This window comes from Heterocephalus glaber, unplaced genomic scaffold (genome assembly GCF_053883595.1).
Source record: "Heterocephalus glaber isolate CG9 unplaced genomic scaffold, H.glaber_assembly_v1.0 deba00001760, whole genome shotgun sequence".
In the NCBI taxonomy this organism is placed as follows: Eukaryota; Metazoa; Chordata; class Mammalia; order Rodentia; family Bathyergidae; genus Heterocephalus; species Heterocephalus glaber.
The window spans coordinates 3,390,177-3,409,454 of record NW_028258457.1 but is presented as its reverse complement, the minus strand read 5'-3'; the positions used below and the strand labels follow the sequence as shown (position 1 = coordinate 3,409,454).

At 56.5% G+C, this 19,278-nt stretch overlaps 1 protein-coding gene and 1 non-coding gene across 3 annotated transcripts; one reads left to right on the top strand and one right to left on the bottom strand.

The window, feature by feature from the left end:
* Positions 1-901: 901 nt before the first annotated feature.
* Positions 902-1,008, bottom strand: LOC147821182 (U6 spliceosomal RNA). Its single transcript, XR_015447576.1, has one exon. It is a non-coding gene; the product is annotated as a U6 spliceosomal RNA (small nuclear RNA).
* A 248-nt stretch (positions 1,009-1,256) lies between these two features.
* Med16 (mediator complex subunit 16) lies at positions 1,257-18,228 on the top strand. 2 transcript variants are annotated; one of them, XM_004865996.3, is made up of 15 exons: positions 1,257-1,413; positions 2,539-2,704; positions 3,423-3,530; positions 3,649-3,818; positions 5,594-6,025; positions 6,732-6,834; positions 9,759-9,914; positions 11,162-11,373; positions 11,529-11,735; positions 13,219-13,429; positions 15,261-15,394; positions 15,759-15,951; positions 16,393-16,609; positions 17,622-17,705; positions 17,817-18,228. In XM_004865996.3, the coding sequence occupies exons 1-15, from the start codon at positions 1,336-1,338 to the stop codon at positions 17,938-17,940; spliced, it is 2,595 nt and encodes an 864-aa protein (XP_004866053.1). In that variant the 5' UTR covers positions 1,257-1,335; the 3' UTR covers positions 17,941-18,228. The 2 variants fall into 2 exon arrangements, with proteins under 2 accessions (XP_004866053.1, XP_012921437.1); XM_013065983.3 differs by lacking the exon at positions 1,257-1,413 and adding an exon at positions 1,545-1,602.
* The last annotated feature ends 1,050 nt before the right edge of the window (positions 18,229-19,278 follow it).

Genomic DNA, 19,278 nt, shown 5'->3' with positions numbered 1-19,278 from the left:
GGTATAGACCAGAAGGAAGCTAAGTCAGTATTCTAGAGTCACCTGGTACTCAAGTTCCACAGCACCATTAACAATGGCCAAGGCATGGAAGAGGTCCCAGTGCTCCTCAACAGATGAGGGGATCAAGAAAATGTAGTCATTGGACCGGTGGTTTGGCTCAGTGGTTTCGCCGCCTGCTGCACAAGTACAAACACCCAAGTTTGATCCCCGGTACCGAAAAAAAAAAAGAAAAAGAAAATGTACGTGTATGCAGAATGGAATACTACTGAGCCGTAAAAAGAATGAGACATCTTTGGTGGGCAAATAGATGGGACAAAATATCATGTTAAGCGAAATAGACAAGGATGTTCTCTTTTCTATGTAGGAACTAAAACATTTTTTAAAACAAAAGCAAACCTTGAGGGGTAGAAGGGACAGGGGACATAAAAGCACGATTTATGTAAGTATGGAAATGTCACAGTGAAACCCATTAATTTGTACAATTAATATACATCAATAATAATAAGGTGAAGGTACCTCACATATCAGAGCCTCAATTTCCTATTGTGAACTTGAGAAAAATAACATATAGAATGAATAAAAACACTTATAACAGGAGATGGGGAAGGAATTTAAGGTCAAAATGTCCCTCAACAGGGCCGGGGATTTAGCTCAGTGGTTCCGCCGCCTGCTGCGCAAGCTCCAGAACCCGAGTTCGACCACCGGTACCCCTCCAAAAAAAAAAAACGGGCCGGGGATTTAGCTCAGTGGTTCCGGCGCCTGCCTCACAAGCGCAAGGTCCCGAGTTCGATCCCCGGTACCAAAAAAAAAAAAAAATGTCCCTCAACAGCTTAAGCAACTTCTTATTATTTTATCAGAGCCTCAGGTTTCCTGCCAGTGAAGATTAGGAAAAAGAAGAGGCAAAAATATGGAACGCTTCACGAATTTGCGTGTCATCCTTGCGCAGGGGCCATGCTAATCTTCTCTGTATCGTTCCAATTTTAGTATATGTGCTGCCGAAGCGAGCATAAATCCTAACCCTTTCTACCTGCCATTTATAGTTCCAAAAATATATTTCTTAGTACTAAGGGTGAACACTTTTCAAAGCGCTTTAGCAGTCTTTTTTCATACTATTAGTGTCAAACATAGAGCAACTAAATATATTTATTAATCAGAGTTACAAAAAGTTCTTTTTCTCTACTATATATATATATATATAAATAAAAAACTACAGTGGCTGCTGGGAATTTCTACATGCAAATAAACCCGGAAGTCGAGCTGTGCCGGAGCCGTCGCCATCCCATAAGTGTTTGCGAAGCCCCGGAGCAGCTTAGGCGACTCCTTGGTTTGGAAAAGATGGCGGCGCCGGAGCTGGGCCGCTGGGGAGAGTACGGGCCGCGGCCGCCCGCTCGGCTGGGCGCACGTGCCGGGCAGGTGAGCATGTAGCTGCGGGGGAGTCGGTGAGGTCTGCTGGCTTCCGGACGACATCTGCGGTCGCTGAGAGTGTCCCGGGACCTGCCGGCCGTGGGGGCGGGGCCTATGGGTCGGGGTGCGGGTCTGGCCGTAGAGGATCCTGGGTACGCGGTCTGAAGCACGGGGCGGAGCCTGGGGCGGGAATTTGAGGTGAGACCTGGTGCCCACGGCGATCGGTGTGCGGGGGCGGGGCCTAAGGATCTTTGAGGTCTGGGAGCAGGGCCGGGAGAATCGAGAGTGATTGGGACCTTTGCCGAGCTTGGGGTCTGGAGGTTTTGTGGGGCCCCTCGGTGCTGCCTGAGAGTTTATGGCCGGCCAGGGAACTGAGGGGGCGACTTGGGGCGATCCACAGTGAGGCTGGAAGGATGGGAAGCAAGGATGGGCGCTGGGTGAAATGGGCCAAGGATAATTGTGTTCCCACAGGGCGCTGCACTGGTGAAGAGAAACAGTCTCTCATCGATGCCAGGTCCCTAGGAAGCCATTGTCCCTCCCGCACTGCTCCTCACGCCCCCACTCGGGGGCAGCCTCTGCTCATGTGTCCCGGGCTCTTCCCTCAGAATAGACACAGGGTTCTTTGCTTTTCAGTCTGCCCCGAACCGTCTTTGCCTATCACCTGCACTGGGGCAAGGACCTCTCCCCACGGCCTCCATGATTGGCCCCTAGGCAGTCCAGCCAGAGAGGGCTGCTAAATGAAACTTAAATTGGTCCCAGCCTTTCTGGCTCCCACCTGGCTGAGGGTGGACACTCATAGGCCCAGAAATGGCCTCCTGCTTTCCTGCCCTCACTTCCCCACACTCCGGAACCGGCCACAGCCCAGGCTAGGTATAGGCCTGGGCCTTTACACTGGCAGGTGCCCCCTCCTCAGCACCCTTCCTGCAGGTGTCTGCCGGCCGCACTTGGGTGCCGCCTCCCCGTGAGGCATGGTAGACACACTGCACTAAAGCTGCAGCCCCCTGCCTCAAAAGAACAAAAACCAACCCAAAGTAGGGTCCACATCCCCACCCTGCACAGTGGCGCCAAAGGGCAAGACTCGGCTCTTTCCATCTGGGTATCCAGGATGGCGCTCATTTCCGCATCCCCCCACAGGAGCCGGCGACTGCCCTGGGTGCGGTGGGCACCATGGACCTGGCTTATGTCTGTGAGTGGGAGAGATGGCCCAAGAGCACCCACTGCCCCTCGGTGCCCCTGGCCTGCGCTTGGTCCTGCCGCAACCTCATCGCCTTCACCACAGACCTGCGGAATGATGACCAGGGTGTGTCCCTACCTACCCCACTGTTCCCTTTGGAGATGGGCAGTCGGGGTCTCAAGCTCTCTCCCACTCTACTTGCGATGTTGGGCATCCCCATCTCTAGGAAGCAGAAGGTCACAGCCCTTCTGTGCCTGGTACCTGGGATTGCCCCTGTGAAGGCAGCCGTGGGACCACAGGGCTGGGGCACAGTGACTCCCCTGCTGCCCCACCTCTCCATTGTTCTGATAATACATGCTGTTAGAGAGGATTGGAGAGCACAGAGGCTCAGGATAATGAGAGATGCCGCCTGGTGTTTTTTGTGAAGAGACACCTACTCTGAGCTTTTGGGGTCATTTTCCTCCAGTTCCATTTTCTGTCTTTATTTGTGTGATTTATTTGTGATACGAGGAATTGAACCTAGGGCCTCCGCATGGAGCTGCATCCCTAGCCCATATTTATTTTTTATTTTGAGATAGGATCTCACTAAGTTGTCTAGGCTGGACTCCAATTTGCAACCCTTCTGTCTCTGCATCCCAGAGTGCAGGGATGACAGGCATGAGCCACCACACCTGGCTTCTGTGTCCCTTTTAAAAACACATTTACAGCCATATGGGTGGCCAGCTTCTTACATTTTGACTGTGACCCTCAGCACAGTCAGTGGCAGCTCTGTGAGCTTCCCAGGAGCCACAGCATCATCAGAGGCCCTAGGTGGGCAGGGCTGACCACACCCCATCCCCTGCAGACCTGACCCGCATGATCCACATTCTGGACACCGAGCACCCCTGGGACGTGCACTCCATCAACTCAGGCCACAGCGAAGCCATCACCTGCCTGGAGTGGGACCAATCAGGTGAGGCTGGGACCCCGAGTCCCCAAACAGTGGGTCCTGACCTTTCCAGGTCAGTCCTTTGGGACCCCCGGATGTTCTGCGGTATCCAATGAGGCTGTGACACTGCTCTGCTCCGTAGGCTCCCGGCTGCTCTCGGCTGATGCAGATGGCCAGATCAAGTGCTGGAGCATGGTGGACCACCTGGCCAACAGCTGGGAGAGCCGTGTGGGTAGCCTGGTGGAAGGAGACCCCATCGTGGCACTGTCTTGGCTGCACAATGGTGTGAAGTTGGCACTGCACGTGGAAAAGGTAGGTGTCCACCCGAGCGAGACAGTGATATGCATACCCCACTCACCCACCTGCCAGCTGTCTCCTCTCCCACCATGAGCATCCTTGGTTTTTTTGTAAGCCCTGGGCATGGTTCACACCTAGAATCAAACTCAAAGTTCACACCTGTTTTCTTGGGCCACCAGTTAACTTATGGCTATTATCCTGGAACCCAGCCATTATGGAACCTTAGTTCAGTAACATCCTGTTCTCATTCTGTGGTTCAGCCACAGTTAGGGGTCGGGGCTGCTGGGGCTGCTAAGGGTTATCCAAGTTGAACCCCAACTTAAGGCCCCTGTGAGCACGTTCCCCTGGAGGGCAGGGTCATGGTGAGGATCTGGTGAGGGGACGCGGCCAGGGGTGGGCACCATCACTGCCGATGATCCTTAAGGCTTAGCTGCCTTGGTGTGAGCCAGGGTGAGGCGGCGGTTGGGCATCTTTGCTCTCTTTGTGTCCTGGCCTCTGTCCTCTTCAGGCCAAGCGGAGCCTTCTAAGGTTGTCCCCTGTGGTCTTCTTGTGTCTGTTTTTTAATTTATTTCATTTTTATTTTATTTTTCTTTTGGTACTGGGGATCGAACTTGGTCCTTGCGCTTGCGAGGCAGGCAGCGGAACCACTGAGCTAAATCCCCGGCCCTGTTTTTTAATTTAATGTCTTTTGTGCATACGTGTATGTATGTGTGTGGTACTGGGGATTGAATCCAGAGCTTTTGCACTGAGCTACCTCCCCAGACCTTTTTTTATTTTTTATTTTTAGACAGCATCTTGCTACATTCCCCAGGCTGGGCTCTGACTTGGAATCCTTATGCTTTAGTCTCCCATAGGGCTGGGATTATAGGCAGGTACCACCACAGCTGGCGAAAAACAGTTGAGATAGAGCGTAAAGATCACTGGCTTTTAGTATCTTCACAGAGCTGTGCCACCCCTCCCTGCCACTAAATCCAGAATATACCATCACCCCAGTAGGAAGCCCCATCTATGCCCATAAGCAGTCACCTGTCTCCTCCTCAGCCCCAGCACACACAAGTCCACTTCCTGTCCCTGGAGTCACCTGTCCTGGGCGTTTCCTGTCCATGGAACCCATCCTGTGTGTCCTCTGTATCTGGCATCTCTCACTGAGCATGGCATCCTGTAGGGCTAACATGCAGAAGAACCTGGATTCAGTAACCTGTACTGCAAAAAAAAAAAAAAAAAAAAAAAGTGAATTTTGTGTGTGAATCACACGTTAATAAATGTAATTCAGGACCTGACTCCTGGCCACCACAGCTGGTACTCATGGGTTCCCTTGGGGCTCTTCAAAGTGCAGCCCACAGACTGAACGCAGCCCCCACCCATCTGTGTAAAGCAGCTTTCCTGGTGCACAGCTGCGTGCCCTCCATTCCTTGCTGTCTGCCGTCTCCAGCTTCTGGCCTACAAAGGTAGACAAAGCCACGTGGCCATCATGGGGACAGCTTGGCGCCAGGACTGGAAATGCCTGGTTTGTGGGCCTTTACGGAAAGACACTGTGACTGCTTTGTGCATCCATTCAAGCACCTCATCCTCACCATGGTCTTCCAATGTAGAAACATCATTCTTGGCTGGGAGCCGTGGCGCACATTTGTCATCCCTGCACCAAGGGAAGCTGAGGCAGGAGAATCCCAAGTTCAAGCCCAGCCTAGGCAACTTCAGGACTTAGCAAGACACTGTATCAAGATAAAAAATGAAAAGAGCTGGGGTGCTGCTTGCTAAGACACCCCCAGCTGACCCCTCCTTCCCCACAGTCCGGCGCCTCCAGCTTCAGTGAGAAGTTCTCCCGGGTGAAGTTCTCGCCGTCTCTCACGCTCTTCGGAGGCAAGCCCATGGAGGGCTGGATCGCAGTGACAGTCAGTGGGCTGGTCACCGTGTCCCTGCTGAAACCCAGCGGGCAGGTGCTGACATCCACCGAGAGCCTGTGCCGGCTGCGCGGCCGTGTGGCGCTGGCTGACATCGCCTTCACGGGCGGCGGCAACATCGTGGTGGCCACGGCAGATGGCAGCAGCGCGCTGCCCGTGCAGTTCTACAAGGTGTGCGTGAGCGTGGTCAGCGAGAAGTGCCGCATTGACACCGAGATCCTGCCCTCCCTGTTCATGCGCTGCACCACCGACCCCCACCGCAAGGACCGCTTTCCCGCCATCACCCACCTCAAGTTCCTGGCCCGAGACATGTCCGAGCAGGTGGGTGCCTCTCTGCTCACCACCCAGGACCTGGGGTCTGAGCCCCAGGGGTGGGGTGGGGCAGGTGGCAGACCCAGTTCCTCTCACCCTCCCATCTTCTCAGGAGGACCCTGAGGGTTGGGATGGTCAGGATGATCCCCCTCAGGGTCCTTCACTTAGCCCAGCGGCAGCTGGCAGCTTCTTTCTGCTGTGGGAGGTGACATGTCCTCCCGCCCCTGGGATTAGGACATGTGTCTCTTTTATTTTGGTTTTGTTTTCTTTTTGAGGCAGGGTCTTGCTGTGTAGTTCAGGCTGGCCTTTAACTCACTATGGAGCCCAGCTTGACCTCGCACTCAAGGTGCTCCTCCTGCCTCAGTTTCCCAAGTGCTGGGGTGACACCGTGTACTACCATGACCAGTAGGACAGCTGTGCCTCTGAGGCTGTTACTCACCCCATCACAGCGAGTCCCCTGGGTCCTTATGCATCTGAGTATCTTTAAATGTCTCACATCCCCGTGATGCATTTCCCTTTGTTTCTCGGCTTCCTTGTGGGAAGGGCCCCATTGTGGTGACATCTGTCATCCTGTGTGGCTCCACTCTAGAGAGGACACAGCAGGCTGGTGCTACCCTGGAGGTGAAGCTTTTCACTGGGGTCCCCCAGCTCACAGGGCTCAGGGAGGGGTCATGGGGATGGCCAGGTCCCAGTCCCACCAGCCACCCACCCGCAGGTGCTGCTCTGCGCGTCCAGCCAAACGAGCAGCCTGGTGGAGTGCTGGTCCCTGCGGAAGGAGGGGCTGCCAGTCAACAACATCTTCCAGCAGATCGCACCTGGTGAGTCCCCGCCAGCCCTCCTGGGGGTTTGGGGTTTTGGGGGATGCCGGACGCTGGGGATGGAACACAGGGCCTTGTGCAGCCAAGCATGCACTCTGCCTCCAAACCACAGCCCAGACAGCCGCTCCGCTTTTAACTTGTGCATTTTCATCTGTTCCATCCCCCTCTCCTCGGACTCCGAGGGGGCTGTGGAGGGAGGGGAAACAGTAGCTCAGCGTGGGGAGTTGCTTGGCCCAGTCACCCGGTGAGGGGACAGCCCTGTGCTTCCCACAGGCAGCAGGTGTCCGGCCCACGGAGCAGCCTGTGCCAACGTCCCGGGGTGAGGCTGTGGGCCAAAGAGGCTGAGAAAGGGCTGAATTCGCAGCAGGGCTCCTGGACTGCAGGGTGATGTGACCCTCAAAGTGGTGGAATCTCCCAGAAACCCTGGCTCCGTGAGGAAGGGCGGGGGTGACTGGGTTTGTCAAGATGTGCACCCCTGGCTCATGTCTGTACCAGCATCTGCTTCCTCAGCCCTTTCAGGAGCAATTGTCCTACCCCCAGTACCTTATACACCCCCACTCTACCCTTGTATGCACTCAATTCTTTTTCTTATTTCTTTTGTTGAGACAGGGTCTCACTATGTAGTTCAGGCTGGCCTTGAACTCACTGCGTAGCCCAGGCTGGCTTCAGACTTGCGGCGATCCTCCTGCCTCAGCCTCCTTAGTGCTGGGATTACAGCTATGCCCTCTGTGTCTGGCTCTAAAGCTACTGCATTCTTACCCCTTTTCTTTTGGTACCGGGGATTGAACTCAGGACCTTGCCCTTGCAAGGCAGGCGGCGGAACCACTGAGCTAAATCCCGTTGAGCTAAATCCTAAATGCATTCTTAAAACCCACTTGATTCCCAGAACCCCTTGAGAAGTGTCTGGATCTCAGCCCGGCTGAGGCTGTGCGCCCCCACCCCCTCTGGGAGAGAGATTTCCCTGAAGATGAAAAGCAAAAAGTGCCTGCTGCCCATTAGTGCTAATGGGGCCTGGAGTGGCCGGGGATTCAGGGGGTTGCTAATCGGAAGCCGCTAATGAACCTGGGTCAAGAGGCCCCTTGGGTCCAGCCTGTGGAGGTTACATAAACTGCCTATTGTGGCCTCGAGCAATTAAAGTGAAGAGGCTGAGCTCCGCTTCCCGGCCCACCCACGTACCTCATCCTGAGTCACCACATCTCCTCCAAGTGGCAGTCAGGGCCTCCAGATTGGGGCCCCTGTGGGGCTCAGGTGGCCCCTGGCCCTTTCCTACCCTGGGCCTCCCTGGGGACAGCCACAGCCCTGCCACTGGTCAGGAGTGGCACTGTCCCCTGCAGCCAGGCTCATGTGGTCCTGGCCCCTCGCTGGGTTCTGTTCTTCCTCTTTGTTTCCTCCAGCCGCCCCCACACAGTCCTGTCCCAAATGAAGCCACGTCTCACGACGCCCTCGTCACCCCCAACAGCCTGTGCCAAGCACACCCTGACCCCCCATGCCTGCCAGCCGCCCTCTTTCCCGGCATCCAGCCCGCTCCCAGCTGACCTGTGACTTAGGGACAGTGGCTGGGACCGGTGCTGGGGTGGGTGGCAGGGTGTGGGTCATCAAGGTCCCGACCCTGGCGATGTCACTGCACCGCTCACCATGCTCACTGTCCTGTGTCCTCCCAGAGAGGCACGAAGTGCCACAGGGCAGGTGGCCTCAGCCACTCGACCTCAGTTTCCCTTGGAGGAAGATCCTGGCCGGGATTCTCTGTGAGGCTCAGAGCAGGAGTGAAGGAGATCAGGGCTGAGAGTGACAGAGGAGACAGTGGGCGTCACTTCCTGTCATGGAACCGCGAGGCAGGGAGCAGAAGCCTTGGGCCAGGCTGGGGCTGGGCGGCCTCTGCTGTTCCTTCTCTACGTCAGTGACCAGCTGCTGGCTGTCCCCAGACTCCCTGTCCTCTCCTGGCCTGTTAAGTCATGTCACTTTTGGGACACCTGGCCCCACTGGCCAAGCCTAGATGATGGAAACCCAAAAGTCGGTTGTGGAAGCTGATGCTTTGTCGCCTGAGGGTGTGGGGTCACAGCCATGCATAGTCCTGTACAACCTCCTTATGGGGGACTTCACAGGTGCTGAGGAACAGAAATCTCATCTTGAACTGGCCGGGCCCAGAGGGAATGCTGGGTCTCGGGTGATGTGGTGCTGCTCCATAGAGTTGGCTACAGCAGGGGACAGGAAGGTGGCCCCACCACCAGCTCACACCCTCTTGTATAAAATTAATCCCAGGGCTAGCCAGGTACCATGGCATGTACCTGGAACCTCAGCTACTCAGAAAGCTGAGGCAGAAGGATTGCAAGTTCAAGCCAAGCCTGGGCAATTTAACAAGACACTGTCTCAAAATAAAAAACTAGAAAAGGCTGGGAGGTGGCTCAGTGATAGAATGCTCTTGGGTTCCATCTGGAGTACAGAAAGAAACAAATCCCAGCTGATATTGGCCAGCCTTGGGTCATGTGCCCATCCCTGAGCCAATTGGCTGGTAGTACGGTATAGTATTTGGTGCACTCTGATTGGCCCGGCCTGGATCCTCTTCCTGGGTGGGAATAGGGATGGACAGGTTTGTTGGTTTGTTTGTTTTGTTTTGTTTTTTGGTACTGGGGATCAAACTGGGGACCTTGTGCTTATGAGGCAGGCGGTGGAATCACTGAGCCAAATCCCTGCCCCCCCCCTTTTTTTTGGCCCCTGTTTGTTTTTTGAGACAGGGTCTTACTATGTACTTCAGGGTGGCCTTGAACTCAGCAATCCTGCCTTGGCCTCCTGACTGCTAGGATTACAGGCGCATGCCACCACATAAGGCTTTGGGGCAGCTCATGCCCTGCAGGGTGCTATGTCAGCCTTGTCTCCCCTTCTTTCCATTGTTCCCCACACACTTTTCCTGCTCCACAATGTTCCAGTTGGCGACAAACAGCCCATGATCCTCAAATGGCGGATCCTCTCAGCCACCAACGACCTGGACCGCGTGTCAGCCGTGGCGCTGCCCAAGCTGCCCATCTCACTCACCAACACTGACCTCAAGGTGGCCAGTGACACCCAGTTCTACCCAGGCCTTGGTATGTGACGCTGAGGAGCTTAGGAGCTGCTGCAGGTCTCATGGGGGCCGCGACTCAGAGGTGGTGGGAGCCGGGTTCCCTGGGGGGCTTTGGGATGGAGGAGTTTGGAGGGCAGGGCACCAAGGCTGCAGACGGCACTGTGCTCCTTCATGTGCAGAGAGCCCTTGCAGAGTGGTACTTAGCAGCCCCCGTGCTGGCCCTCACTTTGCCCATCTGTGAGGGGATGGGCTGTCTGCACTTCAGGCTGCCCCCCATTCATTGGAAGGAGCAGCTGTCAAAATTCACACTAGGGACAGGGCCTTTTTTTTCTATGTACTGCAGATCAGATCGAGAGCCTTCACACTGAGCTACATCCTCTGGACCCCCCCCCTTTTTTTTTTTGGTACTGGGGATTGAACTCGGGTCCTTGTGCTGGTCCAGCAGGTGGCAAAACCACTAAGGTAAATCCCCGGCCCCCCTGGCCCCTTTTTTAATTTTGAGTTTTGCTTTTTTGGGGGTACTGAGGATGGAACTCAGGACCTTGCTCTTTCAAGGTAGACGCAGTGCCACTGAGGTAAATCCCCAGCCCCCGTTTTAAAATTTTTTTTTTTTAATTTTGAGACAGGGTCTCACCAAGTCTCTTGAGTTCCCCAGGCGGGGCTCTAACTTTTGATCCTCCTGCTTCAGCCTCCCCATGTGCTGGGGTGACAGGCGTGTATCCCCATGCCCAGCTGACTCAGGGCCTTTTACTGGGAACCTGCAGAGAAAGGGGCCTGGAGACTCAGTCTCTGGCCTGAACACGGCATGCTCTTCGTGTTCCAGCCCTCTCACCACCTCCGAGGACAGCTCGGTCCTCTCTTCCGTGCTGGGCCTTGGGCTGGGACCTGCTGCCCTCCCTTAGAAGCAGAGCCGAGTCTGGCTGTTGGTCAATCATTTGGTTTTCTCAAGACCACTGGAAGTGTTGGTGACAGTGTCTGTCACCCGTGGGCTGCTCCGCCCCCTTGCCTCACTGACCCCTGACCCCACCACGAGGCGCTTGTCAGGCTCCTGGGTGTTGAGGGGCTCCTGTGTCCCCACATCAGCCCAGACTCCACCTGGTGCTGGCGCCTTGGGGCCGAGGCTTGAAGTCACCTCACTTTGGGGGTTCTGAAAGTAAAGGACATGGGGAGAGCAGCTCCTGAGGGGCTGCCACCCCTCACCGGGTGGCCACCTCCCACCCTGGTGTCCAGAGCCGAGGCCCTGACTCTGCCTGACCACGCGTCCCACAGGTCTGGCCCTGGCCTTCCACGACGGCAGTGTCCACATCGTGCACCGGCTCTCGCTGCAAACCATGGCCGTCTTCTACAGCTCAGCCACGGCACGCTCCGTGGACGAGCCGGCCATCAAGCGCTCCCGGGCCACCAGCCCTGCCGTGCACTTCAAGGCCATGCAGCTGTCCTGGACCTCCCTGGCCCTCGTGGGCATCGACAACCACGGGAAGGTGTGTGTCGCCCCTGCGGCCAGGACTTGCGGGACAGTTTCGGGGACCCTGGTGCCTCCCCCTCCCTTAGGGCAGGGACCCAGCCACAGGTGTGGGGGGTCCGACCCTGCCCTGTGCCCCTCTCCCATGAGCCCATGTAACCGTCTTGCCCCCAGCTCAGCATGCTGCGCATCTCGCCCTCCATGGGCCATGCTTTGGAGCTGGGCCTGGCACTGCGGCACCTGCTCTTCCTGCTAGAGTACTGCATGGTGACCGGCTATGACTGGTGGGATATCCTGCTGCACGTGCAGCCGGGCATGGTGCAGAGCCTGGTGGAGCGGCTGCATGAGGAGTACACACGCCAGAAGGCAGCACTGCAGCAGGTGGGACAGGGCCAGGGCAGATGCTGGGTGGGGGAGGCTACGGACGGGGCTGGGGAGGGAGTCAGCCAGGCAGGGAAACCCGTGGGGGTGGGGACAGCCTGAGACAGTGAAGGCCTAACAAGGCAGATGGGGACCCCAGTGTGAACAGGTGAGGTGTGGAGGCTTCAACCTGCTGCAGATTTTTAAAAAACTTTATTTCGGGCTGGGGATTTAGCTTAGTGGTTCTGCTGCCTGCCTTGCAAGTGCAAGGACCCGAGTTCGATCCCCGGTACCAAAAAACAAACAAACAAACAAACTTTATTTCTAGGCACCCGCAGTGGTCCATGGCTGTTAGCCCAGCACTCTGGAAGGCTGAGGCAGGAGAATCTTGAATTGGACCCCCATCCTAGATAATTTAGGGTCTTAGCAAGACCCTGTCTCAAAAAATTAATTTTTACCAAGAGAAATTATGTAAATGTGCAAATTTCCAGTGATGAATGTCATTATATTGTATACCTAAACTGTAAAAATAAAATTAATTTTTGCTGGGTGTGGTGGTACACGGCTGTAACCCTAGCACTTGAGAGACTGAGGCAGGAGGATCACTGCCTGGACTACCTAGTAAGTTCAAGGCTAGCCTGAACTACATAGCTGAGGCCCTGTCTCAAAAAAAAAATTTTTTTTTTTGTGGGTGCTGGCCTCATGCACGCTTGGCAGGGACTCACCACTGAGCAGTGCCTTTCATTAGCTCTTTTTTTTGGTATCGGGGATCGAACTTGGGACCTTGTGCTTGGGAGGCAGGCAGCGGAAACACTGAGCTAAATCCCCAGCCCTCATTAGCTCTTGATTTAAAGCTTGCTGTACAGCAGCAAAAGCCTTCTGGTGAGAGTCAAGTCCACCTGGACATTCCGGCTCAGCTCCCAGCCCCGGGCTCTTTCTACATTGCTTTCCAGAATTGCTTTCCAAAATGTGCATGGGGCCCCAGCCAGTGTGACAGGAGGGAAAACATAAGGAGAGAGCAGAATGGCAAAGAAACTGTCACTGACAGCGTGACTGAAGACAATAATGGCCCCCATCTAAACCCTGGGACAGGTGTTCAGTCGGGAGTTTCCGCCCAGATCGGCACTAGGCAGAGAAGGTGCAATGCAGGTGCAGGTCCCATGCCTTGCAGACCTGGCAGGAGAGGCCTGAGGTCCTTGTGAGGTGCTGGGAACTTAGCCTGGTATCCAGTCGGGGTTCACAACTGGTGGCGAAGGGTGAGACCCACACTGACCGGGCCCCAGCAGTGCCCAGCACATTTGTGCTTTGCACTCAGCCTTTCGAGCCAGGTGTGGCAGTGCGTGCCCGTCAGCCCAGCTGCACAGGGGCCAGAGGCGGGAGGGTTGCAGGTCATCCTGTGCATTCAGCCCTATGGTGAGCGAGCCCCGTTCGGCCCGGGCCCGTCACTCCCCCAGACAGCCAGTGCCCCGACCCACCAGCCTCCTGCTCCCTGCCCTCTCCGCAGGTCCTCTCCACCCGGATCTTGGCGATGAAGGCCTCCCTGTGCAGGCTGTCGCCCTGCACCGTGACCCGCGTGTGCGACTACCACACCAAGCTCTTCCTCGTGGCCATCAGCTCCACCCTCAAGTCCCTGCTGTGCCCCCACTTCCTCAACACGCCCGACAAGAGCCCTGGCGACCGGCTGGCCGAGATCTGCTCCAAGATCACCGATGTGGGTGGGTGGAAGCCATGGCTGCCCCGGGGCCGGCTCTGTGGTGGCTCCTGGGTTCCCCGCTCAAGGTTGCCCAGGTTTATGGGGGGCTGTCTGGCCCAAACCCCAGACAGAGGCTCTCAGGACGCTTCATCTAGACAGATGGCTGACCAGACCCTTGAGCCTCCTGGGGCCACTCTTCCTTTTTCCTTTAAAAATTCAGGTTCCAGGGGTGTGGTGATGCAGGCCTGTCATCCCAGTACTCTGGGAGGCTGAGGCAGGAGGAGCCCAAGTTCAAGCCTGTCTTACTTACTTCACTCATTTCTGAGACAAAATACTGGACACCCAAAGTTAAAGGAGGAGACATTTATTTGTCAGAGTTTGTAGAGGTTTCAGTCCATAGTCGGCTGGCTCCAAGGCAGGGTAGTATGGCAGAGCGGCATCGCAGAGGAGAAACAGTTCATGGCAGGCAGAAGGCAGCAAAGCAACAAAGTAGTGCAGAAACAAGTCCAAGTGACCTTAGCAGCTTCTTTCTGCCCCTTTTATAGTCTATCTAGGCTAATGAGTTTAGGGCGGCTACCAAACCAACCCGTGGGCTGATTTAGTAATCACATACCCTTAATCTAAGAATCACACACTCTAGATCTAGCACCTCCAAAAAAGCCTTGCCTACGACTGTATGAGGCTTTGGGGGGGACATCTAGACACAGCTATAAACAGAGCCCAACCTGGAAAACTTAGCGAGACCCTTTCTCAAAAATTTAAAAAGGGCTAAGGCCCCAAATTCAATACCCAGTTTTGGGGGAAAAAATTACATAAAGCCAGGCATGGCGGTGCATGCCTGTGGTCTCAGCGCTTGGGAAGCTGATGCAGAAGGATTGTTGTGAGTAGTAAGTTCAAGGCCAGCCTGGACTATATACCCAGACTGTCTCACAAAAAAATTTTTTTACATAATTCAGATTCCATCTAGGGTCAGTGGCTCCATCTGGTTTGTTATCCCAGCTACTCTGGAGGCTGAGGCAGGAAGAGCAAGGGTTTGAGGCCAGCCTGAGCAGCTTCATGAAACCCTATCTGAAAACAAAAAATATACAAAAAGGACCCGTGATGTAGCTTAGTGGTAGAGCGCTTGCTGAGCACAGGAGATCGCTCAGGCTGGGGTGGGGCCCAGTGGCAGCCATCCCAAGGCGTGTTTGAAGCCCTGAGTTCCATCCCAGCACCACCGAAGCCCAACTTCCTCTGTATGTGCTGAGGACCTAGTGTACACGTGGGAGTTGGAGCCTCTGGAAAAAGGGGCACCTGCAGTCCCAGCGTGGCCTGTCACTTGCTGTCCAGCCGGGGACACTGGCCAGTGTGAAGGGGATGTGCTCCCAATCAGGCTAGCAGGAGGCGGCATGGGACTCCCCTGCCCAACCTGTGTCCCTTACTCTGGAAAGGACATGTGGCACATCTCTGGGCCTCCTCTTCCACGGGACAGACCCAGGTCTGTCCTGTGTGTGACTTAGCCCAGGCCAGCATCCTATTCACTGGTGAATCACTGTGAATCACAGTACTGCCTCACAGTGTTGTTTTCCTGGTGCCTTTTTCACGGCTGTTTAGTTATCCCCTCCACTCAGGCACAGGAGTTCAGCCAGCCAGTGTCTTGCGTGGTCTGCGCATGTGCTCATGGTTGTTTCTGTTCCATCCCAAGCTTCGCCCAGGAGCATCCGCTGGTGTCTGATAGGTTCTGGGCGCCGCACCAGGCCCAGCACTGAGGGTGCTCAGCCCATGCAGGTTGAACTCCGGGGCCCCTGTGTCCAGGGCTGCTCACACCGTGAGGTCCCCTCCACCCCGATCACCCTGTCCTTGTCCCCTTGCAGACATTGACAAAGTCATGATCAACCTCAAGACAGAGGAGTTTGTCCTGGACATGAACACACTCCAGGCACTGCAGCAGCTCCTGCAGTGGGTGGGCGACTTCGTGCTCTACCTGCTGGCCAGCCTGCCCAACCAGGTGCAGTGGTGGGCATGCCCAGCTGCCTCAGCCCTCAGCCCCACCCTTATCCTCACCTTTCCAACCAAAGCCCCTTTCCCCTCCTCTTGCTCCCCTCCCCTCCCCTCCACTCCTTCCTTCCCTAACCCTAACGGGGGTGGGTGGGGGATGGGTCAGGGCTTTGAAATCCCAGCCCTGGGACACAGTTCAGGAATCGGGGTGCCCTCCTGGGCATGTTGGGGTCAGTCTCACCAGAGCCCCACTCTGTGGGCACTGACCAGGCATTTTCTGGGGGCGTCTGGGGGCGTCTGTCCCCCACGCATCCCCTGCCAGGAGTAGCTGGTGTCCCCGGGACTGCACACTAAGTGTGACCTCTGCCTCGCAGGGCGCCCCACTGCGTCCGGGCCACAGCTTCCTGAGGGATGGCACCTCTCTGGGCATGCTGCGGGAGCTGATGGTGGTCATCCGCATCTGGGGTCTGCTGAAGCCCAGCTGCCTGCCTGTGTACACAGCCACGTCAGACTCGCAGGACAGCATGTCCCTGCTCTTCCGCCTGCTCACCAAGCTCTGGATATGCTGTGAGGCTCCCTGCCAGCCTTTTGGGGTTCCCCTACCGTAGTGTAATATCTCAGCCAGAAACAGCTCTGTCTGCCTTCCCACCATTTTCCCAGCTCAGCACAGGTCTAGGCAGGGCTAGGTGACCTTTGGATGTCAGCTCCAATAGGTACTTGTGTGCTTCTGTGTCACCAAGTTGTACATTTCTGGGCAGACAGGCTCTCTTATACCCGCATGCCCAATCAGGCCATCCAGCACTTGCCCCAGAGTTCCTAAATGAAGGACCAGCAGGTCCCTGTTTTAGAAAGGAGGTCACTGGGGCCAGAGACCAGGAGGGACTTTGCAGGCCAGAGCGGGGCCTGGACCTGGTGCACTGCAGTCCCCTGCACAGGTCTGTGTGTGTCCCAGTAGCAGTGGGCAAGGTCTCAGGCCAGCCATCGTGTGACAACGTCCCCTCCCTGCAGGCCGCGAAGAAGGGCCGGCGAGTGAGCCGGACGAGGCCCTGGTGGACGAGTGCTGCTTGCTGCCCAGTCAGCTGCTGGTGCCCACACTGGACTGGCTGCCCGTCAGCGATGGCCTGGTCAGCCGCCTGCAACCCAAGCAGCCCGTGCGCCTGCAGTTCGGCAAGGCGCCTGTGCTGCCTGGCAGCACCCCCACCATGCAGCTGGATGGCCTGGCCAGGTACACCCGCCCCACCCCAGGTTGCATAGCCCCGCACACACCTCCTGCACACTGCCCGAGGGCCTATGCATGTCTGCCCCCCCCATCTCTTCCTTTGGCCTGGGGCTTAGGCTCAGTGGTGAGCACTTGCCTAACATGCACCAGGCCTTGGGTTCTACCCTCTGTACTGAGGAAGAATGAGCCCAGAAACTGCTGGGCTCCCTCCTTCCCACTGCCCCAAGCCCTTTGCACGGCCTCTCCCTGTACCACAGGGTGGGTACCTCAGGCCTGCCCAGCCAGACTTACGCTGCACCATGGTACTAAAGGCGGGGTCTTGGCCAGCCCATCTCACCAGTGGGGAAGCACCCTCCAAGAACACAGTTGCAGCCAGCTGTGGTGGTGCATGCCTGTCATCCTAGCACTTTGGGAGGCTGAGGCAGAAAGATTTCTAGTTCAAACCCAGCATGGGCAGCTTATTCAGACACTGTCTCAAAATTTTTAATAGAGGGCTGGGGGGCCGGGGATTTAGTTCGGTGGTTTTGCTGCCTGCTGTGTAAGCACAAGGACCCGAGTTTGATCCCCGGTACCAAAAAAAAAAAAAAAAAGGGCTGGGGATTTCAGTGGTTTCACCAGCTGCTGGGCAAGTGCAAGGACCGGAGTTCGATCCCCGGTACCAAAAAAGAAAATTTTCTCTTAAAGGGCTGGGGATGCAGCTCACCAAAAAGACCCTAGGTTCAATCCAGAGTATTGAAAAAAAGAAAGGTTACTTTCATATTTTTATAGTACCGCAGACCACACCAGGCTTCTTTTCGATCCTGGGTGCAGGGTGTACCCGGTGGTCCATGCTGGCCTGGTGCTGGGTGATTCCAGAGGCACTGGGCTGCCCACTCAGGAACAGGCCTCTGTCAGGCACTGGCCCACTCGGCCCTGCCGAGGGCAGCCGCAGAAAGACACGGTCCACCATTGGCCTCGGACAGAGGCCCTGCCCTGGTCCCCCAAGCCCACCCCTCACTCTCTCCCTGCTCGTCCCCAGGATCCCCGGCCAACCCAAAATCGACCACCTGCGGAGGCTGCACCTGGGTGCCTACCCCACGGAGGAGTGCAAGGCCTGTGCCAGGTACGATCGCAGATGTCCCACAGGCAATGGGCAGGCACGCTCTGGGGTCACTTGTGAGTCGGATGGGCGGGGCATCAGAAGCCCCGCCCATTCCACCTGCCCTGTCCCCAGGTGCGGCTGTGTCACCATGCTCAAGTCCCCCAACAAGACAGCAGTGAAGCAGTGGGAGCAGCGCTGGACCAAAAACTGCCTGTGTGGGGGCCTGTGGCGGAGAATGCCCCTCAGCTACTCCTGACCTAGCCCCGCCGGCCCACAGGACAGTTGCACCCAGATGGGGCCCTAGAATGGGAAGTAGTAGGTGGGGCCAATGATAGGTGCCCAAGGGCCCCAAACCCCACCTGTCTCCAGGGCTTCTGAGACCTCGAAGGGAAGTCTGGTCGGAGCCCATCGGAGCGGTGCGAGTGTAGTTCCAGCACTCAGGAGGCTGAGGCAGGAGGATTGCCTCCAGTTCAAGGTCAGCATGGACTACACTCTAAAAAAGGTCTGGTCGGGCCCTTTAGAACATGCTTGGTGCTCAGCCACATGCCTCGGTTTCCCTCTTGTGCCTGCAGAGCCCATCCCCACTGGGCCTCCAGCCCCAAGGTCACTGGCTGCATCTCCCCCAGGGTCACCGGCTCATGCAGTCAGCCAGCCCTTAAGCAGTTCCCAGTGTGTGCCGAGCAAAGGGGAGGTGGGGTAGGAGGGGCCTTTTCAACTGTCCCCTCTTCTTTCTGCCTTTGTCCTGCTCTGTCCCCCTCCAAGCTGTGGCTCTGAAGCTCAGTCCTAGTTCCCTGGGGGTCCAGCCTTGTGCTACCAACAAGCGCTGTCACAGATTATGTCTCGGTCCCCCGCAGGCTCCAGGCGGAAAGGCTGCTCCAGACACCCTCCCTGGAACACACTAATTGGTCGCTGTCTGCGCCCTGCAGAGCACTGTTGGGCCTGTTCTAGGCCAGCCCCCTGCAGGGTGCCCGCTCGCTGCTGAGGGGGTGCCAGGCTTCGTCTGAGCCTCAATCAGTGTGAAGCCGGGCAGCTGCCGCCCCAGAGCCACAGGCATTGGAGCCTGGTGGGGTGATGGGAAGCGTGGGGGACCATTTGTTCCCACCTGAGTGGCATGGCTGGGCAGCCTTGGGGAGGGTGTGCACACAGATGGGCAGGCGGAGGCCACAACTTCCAATCCCTACAAGTTATTTTTGGCCTTTTACAAAGATCCCGTCATCCTGTCTCCCTTGATGTCATGCTGTTGGTTTACTCAGTTTACCTTCCTCGTGTGGTCCGAGGTCGAGTCTGTCAGGAGTGGCGTCTGTCTCTTGCCTGGGGTCAGGTGGGCACCAGCCCCCACCAAGGCTGACAGGAAGCAACTTCACCCCCTGGGCCTTGGCCTGGAGCCCCAGCTGCCACGCCTGGCATCCCTGCTTTGGGATGGGTGGCTGGGAAACTCCTCCAATCACAGACAAGCTGGCAGGCTGGGGGCCAGGGGGAGGTCACATGGAGGACAGCCGCTGTGGGTGCCATCTGGAATGCTTTTGGTTTTGGGTTTTTTTTTGGTACTGGGGATTGAACTCAGGTCCTTGCGCTTGCGCAGCAGGTGGCGAAA

Excerpts from the sequence above, each read along its gene's own strand:
- Med16 (XM_004865996.3), top strand. The coding sequence starts at position 1,336 with ATGGCGGCGCCGGAGCTGGGCCGCTGGGGAGAGTACGGGCCGCGGCCG. Across the intron at positions 3,819-5,593 it reads TGGCACTGCACGTGGAAAAG|TCCGGCGCCTCCAGCTTCAG; the intron begins GTAGGTGTCCAC and ends CCTTCCCCACAG. Across the intron at positions 6,835-9,758 it reads CTTCCAGCAGATCGCACCTG|TTGGCGACAAACAGCCCATG; the intron begins GTGAGTCCCCGC and ends ACAATGTTCCAG.